The sequence below is a fragment of the Apteryx mantelli genome, chromosome 3 (genome assembly GCF_036417845.1).
Source record: "Apteryx mantelli isolate bAptMan1 chromosome 3, bAptMan1.hap1, whole genome shotgun sequence".
NCBI classification, from domain to species: Eukaryota; Metazoa; Chordata; class Aves; order Apterygiformes; family Apterygidae; genus Apteryx; species Apteryx mantelli.
Window position 1 is genome coordinate 80,585,836 of NC_089980.1, and position 21,964 is coordinate 80,607,799.

The 21,964-nt window shown below is 38.9% G+C and overlaps 1 protein-coding gene across 1 annotated transcript in view; it reads right to left on the minus strand.

Moving 5' to 3' along the window:
- Positions 1–21,964, minus strand: part of NKAIN2 (sodium/potassium transporting ATPase interacting 2) — a 569,846-nt gene that overhangs the window by 294,450 nt on the left and 253,432 nt on the right. The window contains exon 2 of the mRNA XM_067293778.1: positions 19,406–19,543. Within this exon, the coding sequence (XP_067149879.1) occupies positions 19,406–19,543 (138 nt within the window). The remainder of the gene's footprint in view (positions 1–19,405; positions 19,544–21,964) is intronic.

The following is a 21,964-nucleotide window of genomic DNA, read 5'->3' on the forward strand; positions in this document are numbered from 1 at the left end:
CTCAAATATAGACTATCCATCCCTATGCATCCAGGTAAAGAGGGAACAGTGGAAAAAACATGGAGTAACTTTGGTATTTTTACCAGCTGATCTCTTCCAAGAAACCCACAGCCCACTCAGTATAACCAAATGAAGTAAGATAAGGATGAGTTTTTAAAACAGATAAATAAATATATTTCCAATAGATAACTTATGAAAATGAATAATTTTGAAGACAGGACACTTTTGGTTTATCAGAGTATCATTGTCAGGCCGTTCCACTTATCTTATACAAACTCATTTAAAAGTTCAGAGAACTGACATAATACCATCCTGTCCACATGATGTTTCCACAGGGTATGCTAGTGCAACTGCAAATTTAAAGAACAGCCCAGATTCTCCTTGAGGAGCTCTACAGCAAGTCTGCATTGTGTTGCAGTAAGCTTCTTGCCTGAAGACCTATGTACTTTACAAAAAGATTTTGTTTCTTTTGAAAGGTAAGATTCTGGGTACTTTTGTATGAGCGCACAGGGCAGAAACTGAATTGCCAGGAGCCCTACAAAACCCTTCAGCAATGACCAGGAGAGTCCAGGTACTTGGCACCATGAGAGTAAGTGTCAGCATGGGCTGGAATTTAGGATCACTCTGGTGACAGAAGGAAAATCCGAACTCCTTGGAAGACTATAAAAAAAAATCCTCATTGATTTCAATGGTACCAAAAATTACTTTGCACATCTGTTTCCCAGAAGGCAGAAAGGGATAAATCTGAGTCTCCTGTCTTCTCTCCCACCACTGGAATGAAGACCGATATTATGGGGGAGGACATGTTATACTCTTTAAAATCTCTGTTCATTGTTCTGTATGAACATATCCAATACTACCCTGACTTAATCAGACCTATGCAGAAAGAGTGCTCCTACAGACTGTCAGCAACACAGCTTGTGCAAGAATCCTCCAGCTATGTAGCCAATCTTTTAAAGCTCACCAGAGTCCAAATAACAGTATATAAGGATTAAGACTTTTTGACCTCATTTCAGAGCCATTTGGGTAGTTTTTATGTCATCTAACATACAAATCTATCCTTCAAGTCCAAAAAGGATTTTAGTGGCTGTGCTTTAGACATTACAGTCACATTATTTAAGTTAACATAACCTCCAGCTTTCATTAATTATTATTTTCCACATAGGTTTATGACACAAATAAGAAGTAATCCATTTAATATTCATATATGAGAACAATTTTCTTAACCAGTAGCATGGCTCCAGTATTTTTATGGGTAAATTTTTTGCAGTGGAATTGCTTCTTTTCAGTTATGTGAAGTGTAAGCCTTTTGTTAGGTCAGCCCTTTAGAGGCATTTTTCATCAGTAACCTGTGGGCCTTTTTTTTTAGTTACAGGTGACCTTCTGTAAGTCCAGAGTAGACTGGATATCTATTTCCCCTTGTATTTTCTTTGATAATATACATTTGTGCACTTTGATTTGAGGTTGCACCTGCTTATCTTAAATATTGATTCCTGAATTTGTTTGGTAAGCATAAACCCCTGTGTAGTAACTGAATGTAACTAACTATCAGTTTTAGACCTCTGAAAACTATATGAAATATATGAATATTGTTTATTCATAACCTTATCTACATCTGAGCTGAAATGTATAGATCTGTTTCCCAATGCCCATTTTCTTTCTTTTTTTTTTTTTTTGTGGGCACAAATTAAACTGTACATTTTATAGAATCAGTAACAATAGAATTTGACTGAATTACTGAATGGTTAAGAGTCAGTCTCAATAAAGTCATCTCAAAGAGTCTTCTGAAACAGAAACAGCAATGTATCACAGAAACAGACATGTATCACAAAAGGTTGCTTATTCATACTGTGTCTATATTTATGTGAATTTAACAATGACATCTTTATAAGGGCAAAGAACTATCAATCAATCTGAGAGGTAGAGGCAAAAACACTAATATTGACAGTAATTAAAATTATTATAATGGTAAGTCTCTCAGGACAGAAGTTGGATTTAAATTTAACAAAATATAGCATGCCAAGACAAAATCTTAAATTGGCCTATCACAATAAGCAGTGTAGAACCCCAAATCTTTGTGTCCTTACATTTTTATATCAACAAACACATTTGAAGTCTATGAATAAGTATTTCAAATTATTTGAAGACTAAAGAGAGAATATTGCTTCTTGTTTATCAGAAAGTCTAGTGAACTAGTGAGTAAGGAAAATTCAAAATGGCAGTGACACACCTGTTTTAACATTAAATTTCAAATGGGAACTTGCTCTTCAGAAAGTTGTGTAATTAATGTGAAATATTCAGAGTGCTCAGTGCAACAGGCTACAAGTTTGTTGGGTTTTTTTTTAATACATGATAGAAAAGCTTTTCAGAAGATTGCGTTAGATCTAGGCTAGGAATGCCTGAATTGGTTGACAGTAAACATTTAAAATTAACAGAACTGAAGATGCCTTAAAATTAGTGTTTTTTCTTCCGGATTTATTCCTCAATCAAAATATTTATGGAAAGAAAACATGACTGCAATAATTGTCCTTTTTATGCATCAGTTAGAGAACGCTGTTCTTTTAACAAAAACTGAATGGTTAAATCAAGGTTTATCAGCATACTTAGCAGGACATCATAGGAGCAAGGAAAAATGTGAAATGAATAAGCAAAAACTGAATGATAAAATGATGCAAGAGAACATGTGAGGTGCTCATGCCCCAAATATTTACTTTCTATATACTCTGCTAACTTTTTATCTCTTCTGTTCTTTCTTACTCTTCCAAGGACCTTCTTCCCAAAATTGGTTTCAGCTAAATGTTAATTTCTGTTTGACCTGAAAAGCAAGGAAAAGCAAACAAAAAAACCATTGGTCTCAGAGCAGAAGCACCTAAGAAGCTTTAAGTGGCATATTGGGTGAATATAACAGCAGGAAAACCAAAGCTGGTTATCTCTGCACTCACCCGAAGGTGACACTGAAATCAGTGAAAACAGCTGTAGAGCTTCATGGAACAAAAATGGATAATCTAACCAAAAATAGTATTGAAAAACAGCTAAGGGACTGCAGCTAGGGATCAAACTGAGCAGCAGCATCTTTGGTATCCCAAGCTGGTATAGAGGGAATAATAATGCTTAATTGTAAAACTAGAATATTACTATACTAGAGTTGTTTAGAAGCAAAATTTATATTACTATCAGGTAAACTGGAAACATTCTGTCCTTACAGGCATTTATCATTCAAATTATATCTGCTGAGTTCATAGCTGCTTCACTATGATCTTTATTATTTTAAATTTAAGATTATTTATTATTTATACTTCAGTTTATCCAACATGAATGTATGTGGCATTAATATCTATGCCCAAGTATAGACAATAACTCATAAAAACAATCTCCAAATAAATAGTGCCCTTGACAGCTAAATTATGGAAATAGTGAGCAATGGAAAATTTGGAACATCTTTAGAACTGCATTTTACAGCTCTACACATTGTTTATCTTGCCTTTCAGTGTCAGCAAGAAAATGTTTCTTCCTTGGTAATTGTGCTCATGACAACAGGCAAAGCTTGAAAAAGTAGTGTGTCCCTTTTCCTGTGGAGCTTCAGGAATTGAAAATAGAAATGAAAACATTAAAAATTAAAAAAAAAATAAGTACAGATGGGAAGTGGAAAACATCTCTAAAGTTCTGCAGTGGAGAGTTGTGACAAGAAAATTTATAGGAAGATTTTTATGTAGGTTCTTGTTTGTAAGGCAAGAAAGAAGCCACATTTAGAATATGACTAAGAAAATCATCTCAAGCCTCTCTCAATATTGAAAATGGTGATTTGTAAATGAATGATATAGTATAGCTCTATGTGATTCTCAATGCATCTTTCCTGAAGCATAACCTCAGGGTGACACTGAAGCTCACAAAAGAAGAGAATTAGTCACATCACCTAGAAACAAAACTCTTGGAAAAAAAGAATAAGAAAGGATTCCAGGTATTGGTAGGCGATCCTGTGTATAGATATGAAGTGACCATATGACTTCAGTTGGCTGTATTTGAATGCCTGAGATTGCCTAAGAAGACCAAAACAGGTTGTCTGAACCTTAATCAGTTGGTCAAAACAAGAACTGGGTTTCGATGCAACCTATTGGCAATGTATTGTTATTCGCTGCTCAGACTTCAAGTCAATTTAAAATAAAGAGACAGCTTAGTTCTAGCCACATGAAGTACAATGACATTTGAAATGTACAAGAAGTGAGTGGCTGAATGGAACTGAAGAGACTAGAGGAAGACACAGATAGGAGGACAGAAGGAGTTTGAATAGAAAAAGGAGTGACAGCAGAACCATCATTACAGGACCATGCTACAGAGTCGACTCCAAACCTGCAACCGTGACAATGACAGACAGCAGAACGGAGGAATGGAAGACTTGGATAGATAGTTTGGACCACAGGCAATATTTCCTTTTCTTTTGTGATGCTTATCTCATTGTGGTATAAGTTGTTAATTAAAATATATTAAATTCCTAGAAGGAGTGCCTCTATAGGTCCCAGTCATCAACACAGCCACTGAGTCTGACAAAGAGTTATCACAAGGAGATCTTGAGGTATCAGCAGACTTTTCCCTTGGTGAAAAATGTACTGTCCAAAGTCTGTTTTATTACTTTTTTTCTTACAGAATTGCTCCATACTGCTAAGTAGCTGTTATTCCAATCCTCATTCCTAGACTGCAGAGAGTTTGGGTAAGAGTTAGGGTGATAATGAGTTGGGAAATAATGTGTTGATCTGTCACAGCCTTTCTTCTAGTACTGAGCAAATGATTCACTCTCTCTGTGCTTCAGTGCCCACCTTGTAAAGCAATGGTGGGGAATACTTCAGTAGTGTGTCACAGGGACAGAGACAGTAGAAGCTCCGAGGCAGACAGATCCTCCAGGAATGGGTGTTATGCAAGATAAAAAGACAGAGGTATAACCTCCTAGATGAACAAATGTCATAACCATTTACTTGCTGATCCTCTGCAGACTGCTCTGTGAATTTATCAGCCATAATTGGTATGTGCCAGTTAGAAGAAAATACTGAATATGCTACACAGAAATGCATAGGTTTAGTAATTGCTATAGGAGGAACTGTGGGAAATACAAAGAAGTCCCTTCGATTACTCTATATAAAGAGAAATGTTTGGCACTGAACTATAGAGGTCAGCTCAGAGCAGTGGAAACATTACCTTATCCTTGCTTGATTTTTAATTATCTCTAGCTGGCCAGCGCTATTGGGCATTTGAGAGAATTTTAATGCTTTCAACTGTAGTTTAGGTGACAGTAGCAAAAACCATGGATTTTCTCTCTAATCTCTTGCTCTGTGTATCTGTTACCCACATCACCAGCTAAGTTGTTCATTCTCCATGCTTTTTATAGTATTTCAACTACAAAGTGCCAATTAGACATTATTTTAACAGAAAGGGTTGCTTGTTCTAAAAAAAAAAAAAAGTCTGTAGAGTAAAACCCACTTGTCATTACACTGACAAGCCAGAGGATCTATTCTAAAGAAAGAGAAAATGAAAATGTAGAGGAACTTCATATTTTGGTATCTTTCCAGGGATGCTGTGAGTGAGCTCTCTGGTTTGAATTAGAAAAAATACCATATTCATTGTATGTTATTAGCAGTTCTACACTGAACCGTACTCCTCAATGTGGACTCCATGGAAAGCCATCTTTCTTTTTTGCGGAGTGGATGAGGGACAGACTTTCTGAATGGCCATCTTTTTTTAATGTAAATACCATTCCTTGAAAGGAAATAAAAGCCTTAAGAAAGGATGAATGTAGATGAATTCTACACCAATTAAACCTGTTATGAATCTCATAATTAAGGATTAAATTGAAAATACCAGAAAGCTTCATACACTGAACAGGTTCTGCATAAAATTTACTGGAAATCAATGCTGTACTTCATTAGATGATGCAAATTATAATTTGTCATCTTCTAATACTTCACACATTAATTTGAAAAATAGTATTAGCTAAGTATCTTTAAAAGGATTTATTATAATGGAAACTAAAATACATTCTGAAAATAAATGAAAATCCATCTCAGTCTAAAAGAAAGCTCCAAACAGAATGCTACTGAAGCAAACTCTGTCCTGGAGTTTTCTAGGGTTTCTTTCACCATACTTTCTGAAAACATCCCAAATTAATTTTCAAGACTTATTGGCCATAAGAACTTGATAGAAGAAGTCTCATACTTAAAAAACTGAAAAGATTTTGTTGTATTTTCAAAATGTTCACTATTTTAAAGTCCTTTTGCAGTCTGAGAGCTTCTCATTCAATTATCTACAGTGAATCTCCACAGGGTTAATACGCCTTTTGTCTGTACAGCTCTGTTTTCTGACAGTAAGGGACATCTGAAAGAGCAATGTCCTGGACAAAATTGCAGAAAACAAAGACTTAGGATTTCTTAAATGGGATTGTTTTCTTTTTATGTGCTCCCTAAATGTCTGATCAACATTTTTTTTTCCATTGTGCTGCCCTAGAGTTGGAAGATCCACTGTCTGGGGACTCTTTAATCTTGAAAGAATATATGACACTTTGGTAACAAGAAGTTGGTCAGGTCTTCTGATCACAGAAGAAAGTTCCTTTTCATAATTTCCTTTAGATTAATCCCTTTGTATCTTAGTGCCTCACACCTAAATATGTTCCAGCAAAGAGAGTAGATGAAAGTAATCAAACTTTACTCAGACAATTATACATCTCTGAAAAAAAGAATTATTTTTGTGGTCCATATTTTAAAGGATATTAAAATTTTAAACTCCAGAGCCAAGAAAGGCAGAAAATTCCAGAGACATGCACTGTGGGTTACTTTCTTTCATCTATTTTCATATGGTCAAGACAGGCACACTCTGTATACTATACAGACAGTGATTCTCTGACATAGTTGCCCAATGATCAGATGAATCTCAGGGCTGAAAATTTTTGAGATCTCTTGCAAGTTACTAAAATAATTGAAAAAGCGAGGTCAAAACCAAAGACCTAGTGTAATCTAAGCCCAAAGTAGTGCTCTGAACTGAATATCAGGTAAAACAGCAGACCATCTGTTTTAAACTAACATTTAATAGCCCACCAACAAACTCACAAATATAAAGAAAGAATGACTTTTTGACCACTGAAATCCTTAAGCTGTTCTTTGTTGACATTCTGTATGTGTACAAGGCACTACATGAAACTGAGCATATTCCTTCAGCCTTTGGCTTTAGACTCAAAATTTGGATTAGTCACACCAGTGCAGCTATGACACTGATCAGCTATTGACTAACTTCTACTCCCTCACATTCCTACCTCTACTAAAATATAGGCTAGATCCAGTTTCAAAAGTAAACTGCTGAGCCTATCCTTTTAAACATAAATGAAAGCACATTTAAATCCACAACATACTAAAATCTAATCTTTTAACACAACAGCAGCAAAAAGCACTCTGTTAGATAGTGTACCTCTGTGTGAACTGAAATCCCTTTCAGCAAATGTTGTTTAAAGTCCAAAGGGCAGCCTTCTACTTACATCCCTACCAATTTTTTCACAGCATCTGCCAAAAGTGAGGAAAACTCTCAAATAAAATAGCAGATAGCAAAGTTTACAGAGGTCATTCTTATGGAGGTTGTATCCAGTAGTGAAAGGACAGAATATAGAAAGATTCCCAAAGCCTACCCTCCTGTGAGATTCAAATTCTTATCAGTAATCTTCTACGAGAGTTTTTTAGAGAAAAAGTTGTAATAATATGCTCTTGCTCCAGATATTTCTGAACATGGAGATGTTTCAGAAAACACTGATGAGATCTGTAGAGATGATTACTGAACAGGTGACCAGGACAAAGAATCCTTTTAGCAAGTTGAAGCTGGACAAACAGCAAGCATCTCTCAATAAACTATTTAGTATAAATTTTGTAATATATGGAATGTTAATGATATTAAAGACTTATCATGGCAAATGCTAAGGAGAATGCATGCTGATATTTGTGGCACAGAAAGCATTTCATGAAAGTGTCCCTATGCAGTAATTACTGTACTATAAAAGACCAGTGCTTCATTTAGCATTGATTTATCTGTCATAATGAAAATGAAACCATGAATGAAACTTGGGGTTAATTCAGGGTTGAGGTGGATTCTCCCACTCTGTAATACTCTGTAAGTCATATTATCATTTGGAGCTTGACCTGGAGTGTCCCATAAATAGTTCTACAATACTCATTTTGCAAGTTTACTAATGCTCTTTTAAATTTTCTGTTTTCAATCTGTACTTTTTTGTTTGTTTTCTTACTCTTGGTCATACTCTTTGCTCTTCAATGCTTTTTCTTTCTCTTATATATTCTATGCTAAGTTTTATTTTCAGTGTTTTTCTCTTTTATTTAACTTCATCAGCCACAAACTTTCACAAAGATGCTTATTTTGATAAACAGTCTCTACTAACCAGCCCTATGAGCATGCTGCTTCTCCTTTGTCTCCTTTTCAATTTGTGAGTCTCTGGGGATTCTACATCATGGCAAGATTTTATTCCCTCTTCTTACCATGATGAAGATTAGCAACAAACCCTTGTTTCTTGGTATTTCACGAGACCACTGATATTGTGATCACCATTACGTAATGACTTGGATATAATTATTTTTTAACAAACTCCTTTGATTTACTTTGAACTGAACTGAAGGCAAGCTTTGTATGTGTCTAATTTTTAAGCAACAGCCCCAAGAATAAATTGTGTAAACACTGAGTAACTGTTTTATTAAAGTTTGACCTGACCTACCATTTGTTCTATTTAGGTGCAGAGTTATCCATAATGATCATTTTGTGAGATGCTATCATCCCCTTGATCTTGTATATTCAGTATCTTCTGAATCTTTTTGATCTTTCTGATCAAAAATGCAATGGTAGGTTGCTTGTATTCCTGCAACTTGAAAGTACTGGATGAGTACCTCCACTTACTCTTTTCCCAAGTGTAAAAACTACTTTATACACATGAGCTTCCCAAATAAAATAGATATTCTGTCCTCCCTGTTCGAGGTACACACAGATTGTACTGTAATTAATTACTGGCATTCTATTAATTTTCAGAAATTACTGTTTTGTCAACATTTTCTTTTATTCCTTGTCATTGAAATACCTCTTTTTTTTATTCTTTTTCAGCTCATCCAGTGGGTATATAGACATTTTAAGTACCTCTGGCTTTTTAGCTATTACTTAACTTTTTACTGACAAAGATTTTTCCTGTAATGTGGAAATATGATCACTGTGATCATACACTTCCTGGTTTTGATCCGGCCTGTAAGTAGCAAACTACAAATCAAATAAAATGCCTCATGATATTTCCAACCTAACTGAAACCAATAAATCCTGGAAATTTTACAGTGAAAACTGCATGAATAATGGAAAACATTTCCTACAAATACCTTTTCCAGTTTAAAGTAGATTTGCTTCAGTCTTGTTCAGCTTACTTTCATGTTTACTTTCAACAGAGATTTTAGCAGATATAGTGACAGAATATCCTAAGAAACAATCATTCTGCTGCTCCTACTGGAAATATTTGCAGAAAACAAATTCTGCATTTTCTAACACATTTGTACGAGGAACGGGAGTTTAAGAGGCTGGTTTTCTTAGAAAGATAAATAGGTATAATACCTATATCTGTTTATTTATATAGCTAGCAATTGTATTACTTAATTTAGATTTAAAATTAACATAAATCTATGTTGAATATTGCCAATAGTGTATTCAATAATTGAATACATTGAAAAGTGCATAGATACAAACTACATTCACATTCATTATTTTCCATGGCAAACTCCCGAATCAAGGAACAGACTGAAGAAAATCATTATGTGTCCTTGAACAATATGTTAGCAAATAAAAAAACTTGCCAATGCTACACTTTGAAACAGAATCAGTATCCTGATTCAAAGTCCCCTGTGACAACCCACAGACAAAGCTGCTACTATATGTTCAAGGTCCACATTTCCTTAATTGCCGTTATGGTATTATTGGCTGTTAGCTCAAAATGATTATGCAGAAGATCATTACTTATGTCCACAAATGAATATTTGCTCAAAAAAGTTGTCTAGAGTACCTAAGTATCTTGTGTGACTACTTGCCTTCCTCTATAAATATATATCTACATTTTAGTTGCAATACAGTAAACCATCACATAAGTACAACTCAGGTGAAGTGTTGAATGATTTGTCTCAGTGCAGAGACAAAAGTACTTCCTGAGGACCCACCTTTATAGAGAGCAGTCTCAGGTAGGAATCTGAGAGCGCAGCTAACAGAGGCAGCGAACAGACGCAGCAGTTTGCGCAGAAGGGCACGCGAAGGGACGTGCGAAGGGACCTTCATTTCTGTTCCCTGTGGTGTACACTTCCTCAAGTATGGTCGTGACACGCCGCACAGCGCGTTCCCCAGTGACTGTTGGAGTTGCTGCGTCAGAGGCTTGGACCCAGACTGACCCTCTGACAGTAGATGCGGCTCTACAGGTCTCAGGCTGCAGGGAGTGCTTGGGGCCTCTCCGGGAGGCCTGGGCTGGCAGTCAGCTCTCCTGCAGGAGGTGTGCTGCTGTTGACGAGTTGTGTCGTCAGGTAAGGGAGTTACGGGAGGAGGTCAGTAGGCTGCGCAGCATCCGAGAAGCAGAGCAAGAGATAGACAGGGTATTCTCGGAGACTGTGCAGCTCCAGGAGTCCCAACCCCCTGCAGCAGTGGAGTTGCCAGAGGGCTCTGTGCCGTGTGAAACGGTACATCATAACATCACAGAAGAAGGCTGGAAACTGGTCACTGCTCGTGGGAGGAGAAAGGCTCCTACTCCTCCTGAAGACCTGAAGCTGAAGAACAGGTTTAGTGCCCTCCAGGATGAGGAGGAGATGGGCATGGCTGCCAGGGAAGTAACCGGGACAACAGACCCTGTGCCCTGCCGGAACACCCGGAAAAAGCGGCGGGTGATTGTTGTGGGGGACTCCCTGCTACAGGGGACGGAGGCATCTATCTGCCGACCTGACCTCTTGTCTAGAGAGGTTTGTGGCCTGCCGGGGGCTCGTGTGAGAGATGTCATGCAAAGACTGCCAAGGCTTGTCCACGCTTCGGACTATTACCCACTGCTGCTCTTCCATGTGGGCGCCAATGACACCAAGGGCAAACTGGAGACCATAAAGCAGGATTTCAGAGCTCTGGGGATGGTGGTCAAGGGTCTGGGAGCCCAGGTCATCTTCTCCTCAATCCTGCCAGTGAGGGGGATGGATGAGAGGAGGAGGAGACGGACTTTCCAGGTTAACGACTGGCTGCGCCGCTGGTGTTGGCAACAGGGTTTTGGTTTCTACGACCATGGGACCCTGTTTGAAGATCGACAACTGATGGCGAGAGATGGGATCCACCTCACGAGGCGGGGCACACGGGTCTTTGCCAACAGGTTGGCCAACCTGGTAAGGAGGGCTTTAAACTAGGAAAGATGGGGGAAGGGGAGAGTTATAGTGACAGGGTAGTTGGCAAAAGACTGCTCAAGTCAGGATGCCTCCAACAGGTGAATGCAGCCAGGGAAGTGCGCATGGGATGTGGCTATGGAGGACCCTCTTTTAGCCCTCCTGGGAAACCTGCATGCTCGATCACCTCCCTGAAATGCCTGTACACCAATGCACGCAGCTTGGGGAACAAACAGGAAGAACTAGAGATATCTGTGCGGTCGCAGGGCCATGATCTCATTGCCATTACAGAGACATGGTGGGATAGCTCGCATGACTGGAGTGCTGTCATGGATGGCTACGTGCTTTTTAGGAAAGACAGGCCAGGAAAGCGAGGTGGTGGAGTTGCTCTTTATGTGAGAGAGCAACTGGAATGTATTGAGCTGTGCCTAGGGGTGGATGAAGAGCGAGTCGAGAGCTTATGGGTAAGGATCAAAGGGCAGGCTAATAGAGGTGACACTGTTGTGGGTGTTTACTACAGGCCACCTGATCAGGATGAGGAAGTTGATGAGGCCTTCTACAGACAGCTGGAAGTAGCCTCACGATCCCAGGCCCTGGTTCTCATGGGGGACTTCAACCACCCCGATATCTGCTGGAAAGACAACACAGCTAGGCACAAACAGTCCTGGAGATTCCTGCAGAGCATTGGTGACAACTTCTTGACCCAGGTGGTGGAGGAGCCAACAAGGAGAGGTGTGCTGCTGGACCTCGTACTAACAAACAAAGAAGGACTGGTGGAAGATGTGAAGGTTGGGGGCTGCCTTGGCTGCAGTGACCATGAGATGGTGGAGTTCAGGATCCCGCGAGGAGGCAGCAGGGCACCAAGTAGGATCGCAACCCTGGACTTCAGGAGAGCAAACTTTGTCCTCTTCAGGGACCTACTTGGAGGAATCCCATGGGTGAGGGCCCTGGAAGGAAGGAGTGTTCAAGAGAGTTGGTTAATATTCAAACATCACTTCCTCCAGGCTCAAGAGCGGTGCATCCCTATGAGTAGGAAGTCAAGCAAAGGAGGTAGGAGACCTGCATGGATGAGCAAGGAGCTCCTGGCAAAACTCAACCAGAAGAAGGAAGTCTACAGAAAGTGGAAAGGGGGACAGGCCACTTGGGATGAATATAGGAATGTTGTCAGAGTATGCAGGGATGCGACGAGGAAGGCTAAGGCCCGTTTGGAATTAAATCTGGCTAGAGATGTCAAGGACAACAAGAAGGGCTTCTTCAAATACATCAGCAGCAAGAGGAAGACTAGGGAAAATGTGGGCCCTTTGCTGAATGGGGTGGTTGCCCTGGTGACAAAGGATGCAGAGAAGGCAGAGTTACTGAATGCCTTCTTTGCTTCAGTCTTTACTGCTCAGGCCAGCCCTCAGGAACCCCAGACCCTGGAGGCAAGAGAGAAAGTCTGGAGAGAGGAAGACTTTCCCTTGGTGGAGGAGGAGTGGGTTAGAGATCATTTAAGCAAACTTGACACCCACAAATCCATGGGCCCTGATGGGATGCACCCACGAGTGCTGAGGGAGCTGGCGGACATTATTGCTAAGCCACTCTCCATCATCTTTGAAAGGTCATGGAGAACAGGAGAGGTGCCCGAGGACTGGAAGAAAGCCAATGTCACCCCAGTCTTTAAAAAGGGCAAGAAGGAGGACCCAGGGAACTACAGGCCAGTCAGCCTCACCTGCATCCCTGGAAAGGTGATGGAGCAGCTCATCCTGGAAGCCATCTCCAAGCATGTGGAGGAAAAGAAGGTGATCAGGAGTAGTCAGCATGGCTTCACCAAGGGGAAATCATGCCTAACCAATCTGATAGCCTTCTATGATGGAATGACTGGCTGGGTAGATGAGGGGAGAGCAGTGGATGTTGTCTACCTAGACTTCAGCAAGGCTTTTGACACTGTCTCCCATAGCATCCTCATAGACAAGCTCAGGAAGTGTGGGTTAGATGAGTGGACAGTGAGGTGGACTGAGAACTGGCTGAATGGCAGAGCTCAGAGAGTTGTGCTCAGTGGCACAGAGTCTAGTTGGAGGCCTGTAGCTAGCGGTGTCCCCCAGGGGTCAGTCCTGGGTCCAGTCTTGTTCAACTTCTTCATCAATGACCTGGACGAAGGCACAGAGTGCACCCTCAGCAAGTTTGCTGACGATACAAAACTGGGAGGAGTGGCCGATACGCCAGAGGGCTGTGCTGCCATTCAAAGAGACTTGGACAGGCTGGAGAGGTGGGCAGAGAGGAACCTCATGAAATTCAACAAAGGGAAGTGCAGGGTCCTGCACCTGGGGAGGAATAACCCCATGCAGCAGTACAGGTTGGGGGTTGACCTGCTGGAAAGCAGCTCTGCCAAGAAGGACCTGGGAGTGCTGGTGGACACCAGGTTAAGCATGAGGCAGCAATGTGCCCTTGTGGCCAAGAAGGCCAATGGTATCCTGGGCTGCATCAGAAAGAGTGTTGCCAGCAGGTCGAGGGAGGTGATTCTCCCCCTCTACTCAGCCCTGGTGAGGCCACATCTGGAGTACTGCGTCCAGTTCTGGGCTCCCCAGTACAAGAGGGATGTGGCACTACTGGAGCAAGTCCAGCGAAGGGCCACAAAGATGATTAGGGGACTGGAGCATCTCTCTTATGAGGAAAGGCTGAGAGAGCTGGGCCTGTTTAGCTTGGAGAAGAGAAGGCTGAGAGGAGATCTTATCAATGTGTACAAGTATCTGAAGGGAGGGTGTCGAGAGGATGGGGCCAGACTCTTTTCAGTGGTGCCGAGCGACAGGACGCGAGGCAATGGGCACAAACTGAAACACAGACAGTTCCATCTTAACATGAGGAAAAACTTTTTCACTGTGAGGGTGACAGAGCACTGGAACAGGTTGCCCCGAGAGGTGGTGGAGTCTTCTTCTCTGGAGATATTCAAAATGCGCCTGGATGCAATCCTGTGCAATGTGCTCTAGGTGACCCTGGTGGAGCAGGGGGGTTGGACTAGATGATCTCCAGAGGTCCCTTCCAACCTCAGTGATTCTGTGATTCTGTGATTCTGATTTCATGGACCACAAGAACTTTGTGCCTTACAGGCTGTCCTGAATCTACAAGGGCCATTCCATTTCATCCTCCTTTTTATTAAATAGATTTTCTTTTTTTTAATAACAGGTAAAAGAAAGTTGAAGAGAAGTATCCTTTTTTAATAATTCCTGTACTGAATTTGAGCATATTCATGTCCTCATTTTAAAGAAAACAAAAATCTGGAAAATAAATTGGATCAGGTCAACAAGCAAGTTAAGCTCAGAAAAACTATGTTATTAAATATTTTTGAGAATAAGAATCTTTTTCTTTTACTGTGAATGACTGTTTCCTCAGGAAAAAGAATTGAAAACTGATTGTCTCACAAGATTTAATGGAACAGTCTCATGAAATGCTTCCTCACCAAAAATTGTTGCCAAATCATTAAGTACACTAAGCTGGTCTTTAAAATTCAAAAAAGTAGCTGAGAGAACACAGTTCCAGAACTGTAGCTTCCCCACTGTTCTTGGCTTTACATGTTTCTATGCTATGGCTGATGTTGTTTGATAAAATCCTGACATGTACATACGACAGATGAACTGCTGCACACTTTCATGTATTGCTTTGAGCATTTAAAAACACAGAAGATACTAAATTGCAATATGCAATTGAAATACTTCAATACAGACTTCATGATTTCAGGGCTACTTGTCATATAGAGCATTAAGCAGATCCCGCTAGGGCTGTTGAAGCCATTGACAATTTCTAGTCTTAAAAAAGGCATAGATTAACTCATCTGTACTCTCTGGGGCCTAATGGTTTGGCAGACTGATGATGCTGCAAGACTCTCAGACATAAGGTAATTGCCTCTTTTTTAATATATATCAGCAATTACGTGTTAAGTAATGTACCAGTAATAATCTATCCTTTTCTCCCAGACTTAATGTGACCAGGTATTATCCTGTACAAGATTCTTTTTGCTCTTAAAGGTTGCAGATTTGCTTTATGTCAAATTGAGATCCTTGTTCTTTTCAGCTAGTATATTGTGTTCTGTAGTAGGCCCATATGAGCCCTTACCATGTTCACTATTATTAGAGGTTTTTTACTCTTATGTCTAAGAGGAAGAAACACTAGAACAGACTATATTAATTCATGGGAAAATATTAATAACACTGTTGTTGTCCACTCCATAATTTTGCTTTCTGTACAACAAAAGTTTGCTTTAACTGCACAATGAATGGTCCCTTGTAAGCAAACACTTTGTCACAGTGCAGTCTCCTATTATCACAGGTTGAAACCAAACTAATCCTCTTCTGGATTAAAAACCTTCTCTCTTATGTATTGGATCTTCACTTTATGCTCAAGGCTGGAAAACTTGATCATTCTTTAATGTAGATGCTTTTTTACTTTCTTAACATTTTTCCTTTGTGTATAAGACTGCTTAGTAAAACCTACAGAATTATACAAAGATTCTCCCTTTCTTGGAACAAATTATAGAAGAAGAAAATATAACAGGTCTAAAAGGTCCAAATAAGCAAGGGAAATTACAGCCATCTACCTCACAGACATGACTTTCTTCAAATTCTTACATTTCATAGTAGTACATTTCATAGTTCACTTCAAAGTTTTCCTCTGTTTATGTACTGCCTGGCTCCATTAGACATTCCTTTATCTTTTTGTCATGGCAGTGAAGAAAAAAAGTACTTAATTTTAAGTGCCACCTCTGTGGCATCTGACTACCCCAAGTAGGCTTGACTTGTCTGATGGATTCCACTGTTTGGTGAAGATAGATTCTGACATTCAGAACAAAGGGGACTTTTTGTCCTTCTTAGAATGTTTTCTAGAGATGTTAAGAAAATGGGAGAATGAGATTGCTGAGCTTTTCCATAAAGCAGGAACCAGAAAAGACCCGTGCATTCAGTAGATGGACTGAATCTGTCCTGAGTGTATCAGCACAGCTGGAGTCCTTTGTAGAAGGAACTGGGAGAAACAGAGCTTCAGGCAGAGCCCATAGAGGAATGAACAGCATTGCCTCCTCCCAGACCCCTTAGTTAGACAGAATGAACCTGACCTTATGATAGCACTGCTAAAAACACATTCACATCTCAGCTATTTCTTTGGTTAACCTTTGTTCCTACTGAAATCCCTATTCTCTAACTTTCAACATAGAGCTGTTAAGCAGACCATTTATCATTATTGTTTTCACAATGAAAATTTGGCTTATCTGTTTATTATCTTTTGAAGAGGTTCTGTCTACCCAGTCACTCATTCCCACCCTTCTAGCATACGTTTTACCTCCTTAGTCACTGGTTATTGGTTTATTTATTATTGGTTTAAGTTTACAAGCAAAAATGAGTACGTGTTCTTTCAGAATTTTTGTTAATACCCCTCTGGAGATATTAAACTTCACTTTCCCATCCTCTGTCCACCACACCCCTGTGTCCCATGTAGCTTGAAATATTTTCCAAGGCCTGAAACCACACAGTCACCTGTTCCCTGCCACCTATTACTACTACTGCCTACAACTTCCCTGTAACTTTTCAGAGTTCAAGGATACTCATTCACTTGTGGTTTCCCATCTGTCTAAAACTTATTTCCTTTTCTCCCTGAGCCACTACATCGTTTCTTTAAATCTCACCTTAAAACCTCCCTGCTCTCTTTAACCTGTGATTCACTATCCCTGGAAAACATTTTTGTGATATCCTTTATGAAGCATGCATTATAAAAAGGAAATTTATTGTAGTCTTGTTGAAGCAAGCTATACCTGAGGTACTAATGTGACTGAGGATTAAGGGTCCTACAGGGTCCACTCAAAATAGGTTGACCCTTGCAGAATCACTTGAAGTCTGAGTTTTAACATCCACTCACCTGAAAACCTCGTAACTACATCCTTGTAGGCTTATAAGCTGTTGCCTTAACCTTTTTGTTGCCTTAGAACTCATTGCTTAACTCCTGATATCAAATGACACCATTGAGTTTGTCTAGTTTCATCAGGATGCCTATTCTGGGCCCATTAAAACCGAAAAGGAAAAGTGTGCAGTTCCCTTATCTCTCCCTCCAGTGACTAGTACCATTTCCCACATCATAACTTCAGATATTCTCCAAATAGAGCAGTGGAGGATGAAAGTTTTGTAACAGTTTCCTTATCTAATTAGTCTGTTATAGACAGTAGATTCAGGTGTCTATTACAAAACCTTAGTAATACAAACAATCCCACTCTAGATCAGTTATATCCAATTCAATGAAAGGATGCAGGGAGGCAAATTCACAAAGCCAGATGGGCTACACAGTGTGGGTGAGGGGGGAGCTATAAGAAAATATATGTGTGAAAATTAGTAGGATGGTGTGGTACAAATGGCATCATCCAGAAACTCATGTGAACAGTACCTATTTATATGGTTAGTATTCCTCCTCATTCACGATGCACTCATCATTGTAGCACATAATTTTCTGTACTCCTATTGAAAAGGCCATTTAAAACTAGCTCTTTTGCTTAGCTCAACTAAGCATTTTATGCTCATTTTCCTTGGAATGGTCTTATACTCTCTAAAAACTATAATAAAAAACCAGCTTCTAATATTCTTGAATTTGAAAACACAGGAGTTTCTTTTTAATAGATGACTGAAAATTTTACCTAAAAGTATTAAAAACTACATTTTTCATTCTTTTTATTTAACCGACACTTGCTTGAATTTTGTTTTTTATTTTCAAGACTTCTGTAGTGGTCACAGCACTAGAAATGGAAGAAGCAAACTCCAGTTCACATTCACATGACTCCGAGAGTTTGGACTTAAAGAAAATACTCCAAATACTTAAAATTTGGAATATATTTTTCAACGTATTTTTCAATATATTTTTTAATTATATGTGTATGCACAAACACATTATACATGTGGGTACAGACTTTCTACACATAGAAAATCAGAGAGATAGAACACAGACACAAATATTAATGTATTACTGTTAACATCATACTACCAGACTATGTATGGTGTCACAGAGGTACAAAGAAACCTTTATATCTCCTGAGTGATTGCTGGTATAAGAGGGAACACTATGAGAGGATGAAGGCTTGCAGAAGTCAGTATGGATTCAGTGGAGTTAACTCATTCCTCTTTGACATGAAAACATGGTTGTGTATGGGCAAACTTTTGGACTGCTGTCTGTGTCTAAGAAGTCTACAGCATTTAACTGAATTAGCAGTCAATATTGATAAAAATACTGCTATAGAAATCAATTTCTAACAAAAGGGGTTCTGAACAATGGCTTTGAGGTTTAATTGTTATTCTTTCTTTATAGACCTAGAAATGGGAAGAAAATAACCCAAAAACTCAGAGCATAAAACCAGGATTTCATTAATACCATGTTATACTAAAGAGTACAGCAGTTCTGAGTCTGTGGGTGAGAGACAGTTGAATGAGGAAAAGAAACAGATTAAAATATAAAGATCCATACATGAATCCTTATTTTTATTCTGGAGCTCTCAGTCTGTAACTGTCATAACCCCATTTCTTACCATACGCCCATACTTCATTTTCAGCTCAGACCATAATTTCTTGGAGGGAAGAAATGCTTTCTTGTTCATAACAAGTAGGCATTCCACCAATATTGGTTAATAACAATAATGAACAAGTATAATAAATTAGGGATCTGTTGGGGAGGCCCAGTGTATCTAAGTTATGGCTAGCATTCATTGTAGCTCTAGATCCCTGTCATGGAGAATTCTGTAATTCTTTAAAATTACTTCATGTCTTTAAAGTAGGTGTTTTCATGTGGTTTGTGATCACACTGATTTTCAACTGTTGCAGGTTGTTACCATTTAATTACTGAAGATGCCCCCAAAGCATAATATGTGGATGTAAAATATGTACAGAAGTAGCTTAAACCAAGCTAAGATTTCTATTTCATTCAAAAGCAAAAGAGTAAAGAGTTTGGAACTCTTTTTTTTTTTTTGTCATGCCCATCAAAATAAATAAATAAATAAAATGAATACTCACTCCTGTTATGTAACGAGGTCTATACTGGATGGTTCCAAATAAGCCAAGTATGACTATAATAATGTGTATAAAATTTGCCAGGATGGGTGCCCACTGATAACCAAGGAAGTCAAATATCTGTCTCTCGAGCACAGAAACCTGTGATTAAAAAGCAAAAGAATAAATAGATTAGAACTGACCAGAAGACATCTATTAGCGCATTTCCCCAACCCATACCTAAGGTAACTGAGTTAAAAAAATATTTCAGTCAGCAGTAGAAGGAAATGAGTTTGCAATGTTTCACCTTCTTGTTTTAATGAAAGCAGCATTTCTCACTGACAATTTACTGAGTTATATTCAGTTAGCTAACATATTAATGTGGTCATTTCTACCAAGACAGTAAACTCTGTTCACTAAGATGTCATGCTTGCAGCAGGAGAAACACAAATCATTTTGTTATATACACCAGCAAATGCTATAACCTCCTGATGCTGAAAGTGGTGGGTTTATGACATCTCCTCAGCTACTTTGCTTCCATCCACAAACACCATCCTTCAGCCTACTCCTGTCTATTTGCTTCCATTAATTCCTCTACTTTTTGACTTTTCTCTTCCCTCTACCCCAGGTATTCTGTCAGTAGGCTTTTAGCTTTATCCAAATGCATACTACTTTTTGAGCTTGTTCTACTGATAATGAGTCCAGTTTACCTCCTCCCACTGCTGCAAACAACATCCTAAGTAAGCTATTACCTGAAGCTAAAGATACTTCATTCTTAGATGTGAATTATGGGACAATCTTGGGCTGTGGATGACTATTTTCAAGAAAGACTGTTCCAAGCAGATAGATCATAAATATATATATATATATAATATAAATATATATATATTTCTAATAGTGTCAGTAGAAATCATTTCAGAATTGAAACAGTAGATTTCCCTTAACTGATACTCAGATATTATATCAAAATGCAATAACCAACCCATAGGCAGAATGGCATTTTTTTGATCATACTAATATTGAGGGGAAGATTAGAAGGTGATGTAACAGTGAGGTGAAGTTAAGCAGAAAGGGCAAGGAGTTTCTTTGGTACAATTCCAATAACAATTTCACTAACCAGAACTCTGAGCAGATGAGTTTCATGAAAATGCATAATAATAATAATAATAAACACAAAAAAGAAAGAAAAAGCAGGCTGTTTCTATATAAAGTTTCATTAAATAACAGATGACTATTTACTTGGTTTATATTACATAGGAGATTAATTAAATTAGGTGTATCTCTCACAGACTTCTTCATTCATTTAAAGGTTAACACCTCCTTTGGAGATCAAGTACTAAATGGATAATTAACCACATGTTCACCACATGATATAGCTATGGCAGAGTTTTTCAACTTCATTCAGCAGTCCACTGTCACACCAACAATTTCTTTTTGAATTTAACTAAGAATATTTGCCATTAAAAAGACAGCCTACACTTGCACCATCATTGCAAATGCAAAACAAGAGTGTTAATAATACTGTACTTACTGGCATATGTTGCACTTTAAGATAGGGATTCTCAAAATAACCCTAAGGACGTTTGTCAGCCATAACCTATTGACTTTCAGACTGATTTGAAAATTTAGGGTTTCATGTCAACCACTGAATTCCTCTCTACAAAAAAAGATGGCTTTTATACAATACAGCCAGCTTATAACCAGTCTTGGTATTTTGCCTAGCATTTTATTTAACAGATTTGTTGACACAAAGAGATCTTTGTCCTACATTATCCAGGATCTTAATGAACTGATTTGTGATATCACATACCTCACCTTTAGCAAAGCAACGTTATAGAAAAATTCCCCAAATCCCAAGGCATAATACTATAACTGCAACAATGGGGTGAAGAAAGGGTAGAAAGGGCGAGATGTATTCTGAGTTTCATGAAATCCCAGTCTCCCTACACTTCTAACATTATTGTTAAAAATATTTCCTCAGCTATTAACATAGCCATTTATATATAAAAAAGAAAGTGTGGCATAAAGCAGTGTTATGTAAGTCTGCGTGAAGTCCTTTACGGGTATCAACAAAAGACCTGCTACACATAAAGCACTGTTAAACATATAACAAAAGCAGAATGCTCACTCTGAGCACAGAGCTCTTATTTTCATCAACTGAGCAAAGAGTAAATGAGAATAGTAAAGCAGTAGCAAAGAGAGTCTAGACTGAACAAGCCTCTACTGTAGTAACAGTAGGGATCCCACAAGCAAAAATGCAGGGGATGAGGCAAATCATTCAACCAGTAGGAAATCATACAGCTAAGTGTGTCAATTATAGAGGAAAATTGTGGTAGGTAGTTAATTATATAAAAAAGTAGGAAACAGTATTCCTGCCACAACTTCAGGCTAAAATGAAATGGCACTGTCATGCATCACGCTTGCTTTTGTTTTGCTTTTGTTAGTGAGCAGTCCAATAGTTCCCTCAAAACTTGTTTATGAGGAGGGTTGGATAAATGGGTATTCTGTGAGAAATCTTCACTTCCCACATGTCCATATACTTTTTTTCCCCCCCCTACTGCCAACAATTGCTTCAGTACTGAA